Source organism: Denticeps clupeoides, chromosome 20 (assembly GCF_900700375.1).
Source record: "Denticeps clupeoides chromosome 20, fDenClu1.1, whole genome shotgun sequence".
Classification (NCBI taxonomy): Eukaryota; Metazoa; Chordata; class Actinopteri; order Clupeiformes; family Denticipitidae; genus Denticeps; species Denticeps clupeoides.
Genome location: NC_041726.1, coordinates 5609717 through 5623677, shown reverse-complemented (window position 1 = coordinate 5623677; position 13961 = coordinate 5609717). Strand labels below are relative to the sequence as shown.

Below are 13961 nucleotides of genomic sequence, written 5' to 3'. Positions count from 1 at the left end.
GAAATATATCTCATTTGAATAAAAATTCTATTATCTGCTTATATTATGTGCTTATTGATTACAATGGGCTTTTGTCCCTTTTACTTCTCACCCATTTTGGCCAACTGCACACAGGTATACACCTCTATCAGCCGGTGAATGACCGGTGAAGTTAACACCATTGAGCATCTCATCGCCCAGCAGTGGATGGGGCCTCTGCTGACGTCACCACAGCATGTCTTCAGAGGTCGGCGTCTGATGTCATGAAACATCGCCACCTCGTTCACAATCAGGAACAGTGTGTCCAAATGGGCTTTAGCTGAGACCCTGTTGGTTATAACGGAAGAAGCCACCGGAGGAGCAACTCCAGGAGGCTGAGAGGCGAAATTAGAAGTGTAGGAGGTATTACTGCAGGGTTGCAGTCTATTTTCCTGGTCCATACGAGGAAGCGTGGTTATGGACTGGTGATGACGCTCGAGCTTGAACCCGGAGTTAACACGGAAATTCTCAGAATGCTTTCAGCTTAAACGTACCAAAGCCAACATAAACTACAACAAAAACCTCTTTTCTTTCTTCCTCTTCTTCACATTCCACCCAGTGCTGATTAATCCCTGACAACTTCGTCTAGCTTTTACTGCACCCCTCTAGGTCTTCTCAGGGTCACTGGAGCCCTGTAATGCCTGAAAAGCTCTTTTGTTTGAACTTCTTCATGTTTTAGAGTCTTCGCGTTCCTCACTTAACAGAAAAAAAGGTTCCATTCTCAAAACTGGCAGAACCAGCACGTGCACATGTGAAGGGTCAACTGTCAATCATTCGCACAGATTGCAAAGAATTAGTCACAATTATTGGGGATTGGGATCAATTCTTAAGACTAAAGCTTGCTGTAAAACATAGAACTAATACGGAGAAGAGTGTATCACGTGTACTACGTGCTTGTAAGTTAATATAATTGTCACTTTTCAAGCGTGCTGTAATTTTCCTGCCGCCCACCCTCAGGCGTTGAGTGACACGGACGTGTGAGAGTATTGTAAACAGTACATTTTATATATGCATATATGGGCAATCTGTAAGGTTGTGAGTTTGAATCCTGATTCAGCTTGCATGCTCTCCCCGTGTTGGCGCAGGTTTCTTCTGGGTTCTCCGGTTTCCTCCCACCATCCAAATGTTTAGGGACTCTAAAAATGGGCAAAAATCTAGTGGACTACGGCGTCTCCGGACGTTGGTCTGGGGTTCACGCCCCTAAGGGCGGTAACGGTAGCACGCGGCAGCAGCGATACGATAGTGTGTTACCACTTTGCGATTCAGTGAAATTACTGAAAACATGTTTTATATTCTAGTTTCTTTGCTCTGATTACTGCTTTACACACTCCTGGCATTCTCTCGATGAGCTTCAAGAGGTCGTCACCTGAAATGCTTTTCCAACAGTCTTGAAGGAGTTCCCAGAGGTGTTTAGCACTTGTTGGGGTCCAGCTCACCCCAAACCATCTAGATTGGGTTCAGGACTGTGGAGGCCGGGTCTCCACTTGTTGTTAAGTACGTAATTCCACATGTGTTCATTCATAGTTTTGATGCCTTCAGTGAGAATCTACCAACGTAAATGGTCATGAAAATAAAGAAAACAGGTTGAATGAGAAGATGTGTCTAAACTTTTGGCCTGGTCTGTAGCTATATAAATTTGATTATGGCGTTTGGTACATTAATTTAACATCACGTCATGTTGTATCTTCTCATTGTTTCAGTGTGCACTTGACTGTCATAGTTTCTTTGTTGAAAAAGTTGAGATCTCAGTAACGCTTGAAAGCATCTTTCTGGCACACAAGACCCGATAAAAGTCGCATTCTGGTGGAAGGACACACTGTTGCGAAAAGAAAAAAGACAGACATCTGGAGACATGGGCAGGACTGAGATGCACAAGCGATAAGATGCTTTAAAAGAAATTCCTCCAGGTCTCATCGCCACCACTGAGGCTTTCTCCAGGCCGGGTGCACAGGTACATCGTTCTTTACTCGGCTCATGCAGATTTATTCTTTTATCTTCAGGTTTTAATTCATTTCGCGGGGCTCAACGAACCTTTTTAGAAGTCTTTTCGAACATAATTTAGAAAATATTGATTACTAAAGAGTCATTTGTACACTTGTTGCTTATTTCGCTACGCTAAGGATTTAAATGTGTCAGCTTCAAAAGAACACTAGCAACAACTCAGCTAGTATTTAAAGAATTTCACAAAAGAAATGTGTTTTTATGTCTTTTCAGGCAGCAGGACGCTCACACAATGGGAGCAGAGATAAGCAAGGTGCATTTCAGGTTCAACCGGCCATCCGTGGGGCAGCCCACGCTCGGCGTGAATATGTTATTAGGCTACTCTTAGGTATTTAGCACTAAAACGTATTATTATGCCTGGAACCTGACATCCGTGTCACTTTGTTCAGAAGCAGAATGTAGAAAAAGCGGAGCCTGTAGCTCAGGAATGTATAACCAAAAAAAAAAAAAAACCCTATTGTCTTCCCGCCCAGCCTGAAGACATGTCGTGGGGAACCCTGGGTTCACTGCGGCCCTCCCCCAACTTCCAAGCGGGGAGGGACGTGGAAAGGATCCAGGACGCGCTGGCGCAGAAAGGTGACAATCTTGCGTTTGTAGAGGGTCGATGGTAGCACTGGCCAGAGGTGGGGAGTAATGACATCGTTTCACCAATCGGATGTAGCCATGCAGTCACATGACTACACGCAAGCACAAGCACTGCAAAAATTCACCACACACACACACAAAAAATATATAAGATACACTTAGATTTAGTCCATTAATTACTACAAATTGTACTTTTAAATGTTATTATTATTAGGAAATACCAGAATTTCTGTATATTTTTCAAATAAGATATTACAGTCCAATAGTTACTCATTAGTTGAGTAGTCTTATCAATACATACTTTTGTACTCTTACTTATATTGAATAACGTGAGTAAAATTTTTGACTACTCTACCCAGCTCTGGCAGTGTGTAACATACTCGTTTTTGAGAAGACCACAAAGTCACAGGTTCAAATCCCACTTACTACCATCGCGTCCCTGAGCAAGACTCTTAATCCTGAGTGTCTCAAGGGGGTGACTGTCCCTGTAAATACTGACTGTAAGTCGCTCTGGATAAGGGTGTCTGATAAATGCTGTAAATGTAGACGCAGGGTCTCTGGTGAGGATCCTAACAAACCGCAACAACGCTCAAAGGCAGGACATCATGAGGATCTTCTCCTCTGCTACACAGAAGGTGATCATAATCCTCACGTAACAATCCATAGGTACTTTGTTTTTTAAAAAGAGTGTAGACGCCTCAAGTCCCAGCTTTACTGTGCCAGGATCTGAAAGCTGAGCTGAAAACGGTGGTGTCAGGAGACTTGGAGACCCTGATGTTGAACCTCATGATGACCCCGGAACAATTCGATGCCCAGCGGCTTCGTCGGGCCATGGAGGTGAGGAGATTATTGCTACAGTACATAGCTTCTCACTGGTGACCAACTAGTGACCCGGTTCCACGAACTGAGTGGCCAGTACCCGTCTGTGATGTACTTAACCCGCTGTTGGGTCTTGTCAGGGCTTGGGGACGGATGAGGAGACTGTGCTGGAGGTTCTATGCACCAGGACGCCCGAACAGCTCCGCAAGGTCACTGCAGCCTACAAAACACGTGAGGGGCTCACACTGGAACCCAAACCAACAAAAAATACTCTGTTGATTCAATGCTCATCCATCTATATTAACTAATTGACAGAATACAATCGAGACTTGGAGAAGGACCTGATTAGCGAGACCAGTGGAGACTTCACCAAGCTCCTCCTGGCTTTGCTGAAGGTTGTTCTACTCTAACAATGACAGAGAAGCTAATCAGAGAGTGCACTTCATGGGCAGCCATTAAAAGAACCATTCTGCAGACTGCCAGGACAGGAAGGATGTATCTGAGGAGGAGGGTAACGTTTATGTTTCTCTGACCCACAGAAGGAATATGGCAAAGGTAACATTGACCAGGATGTTAATGTAAGTACATTTTCAACTGTTTAGATCTCAAGAACATAGAAGCAAATTTTTTTCGGAATGTGATCGTCACAATATAATTAACTCTAAATGTGGAGTGGAATGAGTGGAGACCCCAGGGAAGGCCCAGATTATGTCTCCTGGCTGTCTTGGGAGCACCTTGGGAGATCTCCCAGTACCAGCTGGAGACCCCCAGTGCTGGCGTCTAGTCTGACCAGATCATCCTGCTGCCTCCGTGACCCTCATCTGGTCAAGCGAATAGGAAACGGAACTGTGCATTAATAGCTTTTAAAATTCATACCTATTTTGTATGTTTTTCAGCATCTTTCAAAAGAGCTCAGCAATAAGAAAAGTGATTCGGCACCATGGATTGAGATTCTCACCACAAAGAACCCACAGCATCTTGCCAATGGTACAAATGATAGTATAGCGTTGTTTTTTGGGGGCTTATGCTGCTGGAAACGATAGTCTGCCTCGTACAAACACAAGCAATTAATACAGACATTTTCCTTTTTAAAACAAAGCCAAATGCTGACAAAAAGTTTAGCGTCATTGCGAAATGTCCTCTTTTTTTGATGCAAAACAGTTGTTTGATCCGTTAAAATAACACCAGACAGATGTAAAATGCTGTCATTCCATTGTTAAAGTTGTAAATTTCATGTTAGATTCGATAAAGAAAAGGTTTTGGGTCACCCGCCCCAACTGTATTTGACCCTCAGAGGAAATCCGGCCAAATTCTTTCTGCCTGCGACGCCTGTCACCAAATCAGCCAAGGCCAACAATCAGATGTCTGCAGACAATCCGCTTCGCCGGAGCTACATTACCCAACTCAATGCTGCTGGCAGCCCAGAGGGGTTGCAGTAGCCTGTCATTTCAACCTGGGTGAAGTCCTGTGTTGTTTCGCGGAGGACGAGCCTGTAATTAACAAATGACTGCAAAATGACTGGCATTGGTGACGTCCTTGTCATATTTCTCTGCTGGCTGCCACTGAACCACGGCTTTGAAAGGTGCGTGTTTTTGTGTGCTGGCAGTGATGGACACACTGGAAGCTGAGAGGGACCAGAGGGTGGATGAAGCGCTGCAGAAACATTTTGGAGGACTGTTGTCTGGAGACCTGAAGCTGGGGTTAAAGACGCTTGGTGAGTGAGTGAGTGAGTGAACCAGTTCTGTTCTGGCTGATGCTCTGCTCACAACGTCAGACACTGTGTAATAACCTGACCTTAAGTAAAGATGTAATATTATTTACATTATTGCGGTTTTAACAGCGTCATGTGTTTCATGTACAAACAGGTATTTGTGTTTGTCGTTATTTGTCCACGCATGTTGCAAAATGCCGTCCCGTTCGAAGTCCGGTGGGTACAGAATCCAGGTGTTTACTTGGCCCAGCGTCTTCAGTCCATGAAGGTAGCGCAATCCTAAATAATCCTACCGCTTTCTAATCCCATAATCAATTTGGTGGCTCCTCAAAGTTGTGTTATATTTGTGAGCTGTGGCTTGGCGAAACGTCTAGTGTTTGTTTACCCCATGCATACATGTTTGTGTGTGTGTGTGTGTGTACACAGGGTGGTGTGGTCCAGGATGTTCTTGTGTCACATTGTGAAGAAGATTTGCTGAGAATCAGAGTAGCCTACCTGAAAGAAACCGGCACCTCCCTCTACTCATCTTTACAGGTGACATAAATCCATGAAAAAAAAAAAAAAAAAAGATATATATATATATATGTGTGTGTGTGTGTGTGTGTGTGTGTGTGTGTGTGTGTGTATATATATATATATTTTTTGCGTGTGTGTGTGTGTATATATATATATATACACATACACACACAGAGAGAGAGAAATAATCGGCAAGGAAATGAATTTTACCATTTCAATTTTTTTTTTTTTTTTGCAGAAGCATTTTAAAGGAGATGTCCAGACTGTTCTGCTAGCGTTATGTGGAGCAGAAGATTGAAATGATGTCGCACAGAAAGAGTCGTCTGTGGCCGACATCGATTCGTTCTTTTCAAGCTTTGTGACAAGCTGTGTTCATGTTGCCCAACTGGTTTCTGAACTGATATCTTGTTCTTGTTTTGCTTTTCTGAGTAAAAATTTTTTTTTTAATGTTTGAGACACACCTCGTCCCCTGTTCTTCACTTTAGCAAACTAGAGTATATTGCATTTCAGCATTATTTTCTTTTGCCTTTAAATGTTCTGAATGCTCTAAGTTACACATGGCATCCGGACACTCAGCAAATTAAATGACCAGATAATAAAGGTTTTTTTCTTCCTTTAATTTTATTCTGTACATTGCACAATTTCTGTGCAATGACAGACCAGACAAGGCAAATTAAATACCATGATAGATCAAATGTTTTTTCACAGAACTCAAAAAGGTGCATAGCAGTTATAGTATAGGGGGTATATGGGGGTATTCCACATTAGCCCTTAAAAAGGATCTCATTATGAATAAAAACATGAACTGAACAATAGAAGGTCATTTTAGACCACAGACGCTACATAATATAACCTCATTATTTCTATTATCCACAGTTATACATTTTTAACAACGAAAAGTGCTCCAAACCTTAATAAATACTTAAATGTTCAGCTTTGAAAAACTTAAAGATACAGCATATTTCATTTTTAAACAGACAAAAAAAAGTTTAGGGGAAGCACATATGAGGTTCAGAAAGTTAAGATTAGGATAATGCTGGAACCAACCAGACCCCCTGATCAACTAGTTAAAATCCTGGTGATCAATGATCAGCAAAGCGGGCACTACATTCAGTGGGCACTATTTTCAAACTGGCGCTACGCACTAAGCGATGGGTATGTATGCTAGTGTAAACTCAGAGGCATTCTTAGGAAATAAACTAGATGCTTAATGATGTTAATGATGAGGTTTAAAGGCGTGGCATGCATGAGAGCTGTCAGTCAGGCTCCTCTCATTGAGTTTCTTCAACGACTAGCAAGTGGCTCTTTTTACTCATATGAGGACACGTTTAACGTCACACCTTTAGGCCGCAGCACTGTGCTTATTGCCAGTTTGAAAATGCTGCCCAACGTGTAATGGCACAGAATTAGCAGACATTTTGGGCTGCACACACTGTTACATGGCTGGAACAGTTTGGGTGCAAACATCAAATGAAAATAAATATTCTCAGTGTCAAAGAAAAGGTAGGCAAAGTAGCGATAGCAAACAGCTAAATACCTCGCCAGCATTCTTCTTCTTTTAAAGACGATGCTCTGAAAAGTGTTAAGAATTTACCAATTTATAGTACTTTTGTACTTGTCTGGCAGCCCTGAATCGGCAAGAAAATGTTCAACATAATAAACTGTAAGCTGCCCAAAGCAACTAACGGGTTCAGGTTAATTTCACATATCGTACTCAGTGTCCCACCCTTCTTAATCGTTAACTTGTGAAAGTGACACCCAATAATTTACTTTCGTCTTGGACGTTTCAGCCGCTCAGAACCGGAACATTAACAACAGAACGCACTTCATACAAGTTACCAGGCTACCGTTGAGGCCAGTTCCTGAGGAGCTGCTACTCGGAGAACTGGTATTACTACTAGTTGTAGTAGAATTACTAGTGCTGTTAGAGCTGTTGGATGTTCCCGAGAGAGTTGTGCTTGTGCCAGTCGAGGAAGCTCCGGTGCTTGTTGATTGGGCTACGCTGGTAGTATGTACTGTCATTGTATGAAGTGTAGTTGTAGTTGGAGGAAGTGTAGTTGTAGTTGTAGTTGGAGGAAGTGTAGTTGTAGTTGTAGTTGGAGGAAGTGTAGTTGGAGTTGGAGGAGTTGTAGTTGTAGTTGTTGGAGGAAGTGTAGTTGTCATCGTCATAGTTGTTTGCTTTGCTGCTGCAACAGTTGGTTTCAGTCTCTGGCTTTTCCCATGTGCAGCCTTTTCGGTACAAACAAAAAGAATTTTTTAAAAGTCTGAACGTTTTTAGATAAACACAAAATAGCTGACCAAAATGTGTGTAGGTGCATACGTCCTTGGCAAACTACAAATGCTACCTTAGAAATGAAGAATCACGGATAATCTCATCTCATTTAAATTGTGACTCGCGGAAATGCAGAGTTCCAAACTGACTTTCACTGAATGAACAAATCGAACACTATTTACTCGACAGATCTTTCTTGGAAACTCTGTAAACCAATAATGCGGGAAGTGTTTGACTCCATCCTTTCTTCCACCCAACCATCAGATGCACTCGGACCACAAACCAGCGCCACACTGACTCATAACCACCAAACTCATGACCCATAACCTCAATCTGCCCTATTTGCACGATACAGTCAGTTGAATTAAAATAGTATGTGTATATGTATAGGTTTATTGTTTCTACAATGCACATAACATTCATTTATTTACATAAATTGTAATTGCCTTTTGTCACACCACACAAGAATCTCACTTATATGCACCTGTGCATTGGTGTCAGGTGATGTGATAATAAAAGCAATCTGATTTTATTTAAATATTCATATTATTTCCATTTTGCTTCTTTTCTTGCTTTTTATGATGATGCTCTGAAAAGTGTGAAGAAATTACAGATGTTTACAGTGAGTAATTCATTTTTACTTTTGTGCTTGTCTGGCATCCCAGAAAGGCCAAGTAAATGTTCAATATAATAAACTGTAAGCTGCCCAAATGTATCTGTTATCTCAGGTTCAGATTAATTTCACATATAGAACATGCCCTAAATAGGATTCCATTGTAATAATTAAAATATTGAATTAACAATGACAACAATTTCCTGGCAAGAGAAAGGCCTGAACTACATAGTCTTTAAAAAGTATAATCTGATCAGCCATAACATTTACACCAGCCACCTGACATGGTGGTGGCCTAGCAGGTAAGGAAGATGTCCCGTAATCAGAAGGTTGCCACTGAGATGTCATTCAGCAAAGCACCGTCCCCACACACTGCTCCTCGGGCGCCTGTCATGGCTGCCCACTGCTCATAAGGGTGATGGTTAAATACAGAGGACACATTTCGTTGTATTCAATTCCAGTAGCTTGTAAGGTGGTGCTTCCATAGATCAGACTCATACTCACACCGCCATCAGGGAATACAGATTCCACAAAGGGATGTGCTTGGTCAGAAGGACCCAAGGATTCACAGCAGAACATCATCAAAAAGCATCACACTGCATGGCAGTGATGGACGACCCATATGCCCGACTTCACAAGACCGAGTTAACTAAAACAAGAGAGTACAAGGACAATACACAGCACAGCACAGTCCACACCAACGTAGACAGGGGACACATTCAAGAACCGGGCAGCAATAAAGCATAGATTCTAGACACAACATGTGAACACACTTAGGAAATCGGGGGCCACACATAAGCACAATACAAAACTCCAGAATACGGGACCGGAACACCTCCCAAAGTCCGAGTCCTGACACTACAGCAATTTTGCGCATGCATTTTACATACTTTAAAAAAAGAAAGTAATATCTACATTAATGGAATACTAATAACAATCCTTAAATACTACTTAAGGAACATATTCCTTCCATCTCCATTGCAACAGCGTAAAACAGCGGTAAGAATCCAGCCGTATCGGTGACATTAAATCCACAGAGGACACTTTACCTGTCCCTGGGCCAATGCCAGCAGGGTGAAGGCGCAGAAGAGCAGGAGCAGAAACCTCATGTTGAACCAAGAGGTGGGATGGAGCTCAGTGGAGACTGAGTTCAGCTCGATCGGCCCGGCTCTTAAATCCTCGGCCCTCAGTGTTGACCTGACGTATGAGCTTGACCACGGGTCACAGGTTCGAGTCAATGAGGTATTCCGGGGACCAGGGGGAAATCACACCAGCAGTGACCTTCTCAGTCTGGGAAATGTTGGGAGAAGTGCTGTCTAAAAATTTGAATGTGATATTACAGTCAGAGGAAAAAAATTAGGAAAAGAACCCCCTCCCCCCCATCCAAAAAAAGTGTACTGTTTATGAAATATTTTTGCAGGAGGGGCATCTGACTCAACTGTACACATGTTTCAGGTTTCACACCATTCCTCCACCATCGTGCTGTTATGTCCATACCTTTACTTATTTCATTTTGCCAATGATTGCATCACTAGCACTTGGAAATGTTACTTCCCAGTAATATAATGTAATATACATATATCATGCATATACTTATGACATAATACGTATTACATAATATTTACTGAATACATTCATAATGTACTTCCTGAGGTCGTCAGTTTTTAATCATAGTGGGTGCTGAACTCGTCCTTATTTCAGCTATTTAAATTATTGAAAGGTCACACTTTTTACTAAATCATTCTTTTGTTTGTCCAAGGCCGAAAAGGTGAACTTAGGCAACCCCTATTTAGTGTATAACCGAGTCAATAAATATGCATGACTTCACAGAAAAAAAACTTTTAGAGTAATGTGTCAGGTGTAAAGACTTCTTTTTATAAATGCTGAGTCTTTATTTTCTCTTTTATATTTCTAGCCAGAACACCTTAATCATCAAAAAATGACAATTTCTTGCTTGTTACTGATGGCCCAGAAAACATCTAAATATCCAAAGGTGTCCTGCGTAATCTGCCACCAAGATGTTATGAACCTTGCATAAAAGTACTGTTATTTACTATGGCTCTAATGTTGTATTTCTATGTGAATTGGTTAGAATTTTAAGCTTAACAAAAACTTGGACTTGAATACAGGTAGACAAACAAAAGTCATAACTATTTAATAGGAATATTTTGATATTTGTTCTTTTTTGGGGGGGAGTTATCCCCTTATAAATTAACATTGCAGTGGAGGAGCAAAAAAAAAGTTTGAAATAGCGCTGCTTTGTATATATGTATATGCCATTTGAAATGGAAATACGTGTCCCCGTTTTTTGCTTTGTGCGGCTTTTCCTTTGTTTTTCCTTCTTTGTTTATTCAACTTTCATGCACTCGCACTCTGTGACCGAACACTTCAGGTGTCAAAACCGGTTTGGCAGGACGCAACCTTCCATTTCTAACATGAACCTTTCGTTTTCTCATCAAGTGACCAGCTGGGGTTTGTTGATCTTGCAAATAAAATAAAATGTTAAATTATTTACAGCACATATAGTGCCGCTACAATGTAATCTGAAAGCTAAAACCTGATCTAGAAAAAGACATCACAAAACTTGGCATGACCTGCATGTGGCCAGTAAATATGGGTGAATTAATAACGATAAAAAAAACAGTTATTTCAATCCTGTATTGTCTATTCAGCGCATTCGAGTTGTTCATTTTATTGCTGAACCCAGACTTGACCAACTTGACCGCCCCAGATCATGAACAGCAAGGTCAGTAAATGATGGGTGCACCATCTCCCACCACCCATCCTCACCACCTTCTATAGAGGGACTATTGAGAGCATTCTGACCAGCTGCATCACTGTCTGGTTTGTGAAGTGCACCGTATCAGTCCACAAGACCCCGCAGCTTCTCAGGATAGCTGAGAAGATCGTCTGAGTTTCTCTTCACTCCACAACATTTACCATACACGCCGCATCCAGAAAGCCACCAGCATTGTGAAAGACTCTACACGCCCCTCACATGCACTCTTCAACCCTCCTACCATCCGGAAAAAGGTACTGAAGCATCTAGGCGATGACGCAAAGCTCAGCTTCACTTCACTCATTCTCCTCTTCAAGGCTCTTCAAGATTCAAGACTTCTATTTGCATAGTTATACCTGTACAACACGCAGGGAAATGCATCCTGAATCGCTCTGTTTTTTCTGGCTGTGCATTTTTTCCAGTTATGAAATAATTGAATTCGAACAAAAGGGGAACAAGGCTAGTAAAAAAGTAAAAAAGCAAGCTAAGAATTAGGGGCAGTGGTGGCCTAGCAATTAAGGTAGCGGCGCCGTAATCAGAAGGTTGTCGGTTAGTTTCCCGATCCGCCAAGGTGCCACTGAGGTGTCACTGAGCAAAGCACCGTCCCCACACACTGCTCCCCGGGCACCTGTCATGGCCGCCCGCTGCTCACTCAGGGTGATGGGTTAAAATGCAGAGGACACATTTCACTGTGTGCACCGTGTGCTGTGCATCACAATGAAAATCACTTCACTTTTACGGAATGCAAGCAAATGTCCAAAGACATCGCTGGGTAGCGGTTATGGATACTGCGCTGACCGAGTACATAGCAGAATACGAACATTAAGTAAGAGATTCCAACTAAAGTGCACTATTAATTGATTGTACGGTGACCGTTTGCCGGGGTGTGAGGTGTGGTGGCATGTTCAGATTGACCTGTGTTTTTTTTTTTTACTTTCAATATTAAACTGAGTTGTGAGGGCAGCCGTCCATTTATTAGACAAAAAATGTATTTTCTCTGAGATGATAGTTCTCCAATAGTAAGAACAGTAAGTGCTTAAGAGCTGAGAAGGTCTTCACTTCATCAGTTAAGATTAAACAACACGGTGGCTGCTCAGACATATTACCGAAGAACTCACCAATCAAAAAACGGATGGTGACGTGGCGCCTTTATTTGCAAAATTTCGTAAAACTGCTCAGGGAACTATTATTAATTTTCTTACAGTATCACTGGGTGAAGGTGGTGTCGTGCCACGGTGTCGTGCCACTGTGTCCTGCTAAATCCCTCATCTTGACGTTGTGATCAATTCCCCAAGTGTTTTGACGCAGATTTCGATTCATTAGCAATTAGAAAGTGCGTGTGAATTAACATAATCAAAAACATTTATTTCTTATATAGCCCCAAATCACATGGAGTGTGCTCTGGCCATTCACGGTGGCGGTGAATTGATTGACAGTTAAACATAAAAAGGACGCCACGCCTCACCATGAGAGATGGGATTGGATCTTGTGACAAAATGATGAAAAAGGGTCATTCATTTCATAACAGGCGGCCATCATTTGCACAGTCACATTGCCAGTTATGTGCATTTTACAATTTGCATTTCCTCCTGGTAAACGTGGCAGATAAGACGACTGTTCCTGCACGTGTGAAGAGACGTGCACATTGTGCTAAAAAAAGGCCACTGGACTGAATGCCACCACTATAATTATGTCACATGACACAATAATGTTTTTTTGTCTTAAAGTAATTTATTTTTTAAATAAAATCTTTGAAATGTGCTGTATACGTGTGTGTGTGTGTGTTTGTATATCTTTGCGTAGAATAGTGAAAACAGATATCATAGTTATTTCTGTGCTTTTGAAATTGAGGTTTATTATAGATACATATTTTTCCTTTACAGAGCCAGTCGTGCAGATTTACCTTAAATAGCATTTTACATATTTACCAGTAGAATAAATAAGCTGCATTCCATAAACAGGCTGTAGGTAAGCGTGCAGGCTTTCAGGCCGGCTGTTCATGCTGAGTGCAGAAGGAGCGGCAGCGCAGACACCAGCAGCACGCCGGGGGTCCAGGATAGCGCCAGGGGAGCCGTGCTGGTCGAGTTGCCCGCCGTGCTGGTCGGGTTGACCGTGCTGTTTGTTGAGAGAGCCTTAATGGCGTTCTGACTGTCAGTGCCCTGAGAAGCGAGGGCAGAAGATGAATTGTACCTGGGCCCAGTGGACCACCACTAATCACCGCTAAGATGTTTTCAGCCAAACAGTGCTGCCTTATGAGCACTAAAATGCGCAAGTCCACCATGAGACTTTTTTTCTTGTCTACAGCATAATTTGCGTGGGTAAATGCATTTAAAATATCACAATTCATAGCGCAGCCATAATTTATAACAACAAAAGAATTGTATAATTGCACTATAGGATAGAGAGAACGATACCTGTGGCAGCATAGAGGTCAGCAAGGTCAAGGTGAGGACCAAAGACGCAAACTTCATGTTGTGATCGGGGGGGGGGTGAACTCAAACTTTGCCCTGGAGGTAATTTGGTCGGCTTCGGCGGCTGGTGTGTGTTCCTCTGCCTCTGTTTGACGGCTTTGGGATCCAAACTGCTCTTATACGGGTGGGGCGCCTGTTATTTCCTGTTTGACTTTCTCCTGGAACTTATTTGCCTG

General features: G+C 42.2%; 1 protein-coding gene and 2 long non-coding RNA genes across 4 annotated transcripts; 1 reads left to right on the top strand and 2 right to left on the bottom strand.

Moving 5' to 3' along the window:
- The first annotated feature begins 1910 nt into the window (after positions 1 to 1910).
- anxa14 (annexin A14) lies at positions 1911 to 6116 on the top strand. Of its 2 annotated transcripts, none has more exons than XM_028964199.1 (13): positions 1911 to 1969; positions 2233 to 2272; positions 2493 to 2595; positions 3151 to 3239; positions 3328 to 3441; positions 3564 to 3654; positions 3739 to 3818; positions 3966 to 4001; positions 4320 to 4410; positions 5030 to 5137; positions 5347 to 5402; positions 5561 to 5668; positions 5889 to 6116. In XM_028964199.1, the coding sequence occupies exons 2-13, from the start codon at positions 2252 to 2254 to the stop codon at positions 5946 to 5948; spliced, it is 957 nt and encodes a 318-aa protein (XP_028820032.1). In that variant the 5' UTR covers positions 1911 to 1969; positions 2233 to 2251; the 3' UTR covers positions 5949 to 6116. The 2 variants fall into 2 exon arrangements, with proteins under 2 accessions (XP_028820032.1, XP_028820031.1); XM_028964198.1 differs by having other exon boundaries at positions 3963 to 4001.
- A 130-nt stretch (positions 6117 to 6246) lies between these two features.
- On the bottom strand, positions 6247 to 9824 carry LOC114770349 (uncharacterized). The gene is made up of 2 exons (XR_003743336.1): positions 9585 to 9824; positions 6247 to 7879 (listed from the first exon to the last, which is right to left on the bottom strand). It is a non-coding gene; the product is annotated as an uncharacterized LOC114770349 (long non-coding RNA).
- Positions 9825 to 13140: 3316 nt separating this feature from the next.
- LOC114770568 (uncharacterized) lies at positions 13141 to 13888 on the bottom strand. Its single transcript, XR_003743363.1, has 2 exons — positions 13729 to 13888; positions 13141 to 13473 (listed from the first exon to the last, which is right to left on the bottom strand). It is a non-coding gene; the product is annotated as an uncharacterized LOC114770568 (long non-coding RNA).
- Positions 13889 to 13961: the final 73 nt, after the last annotated feature.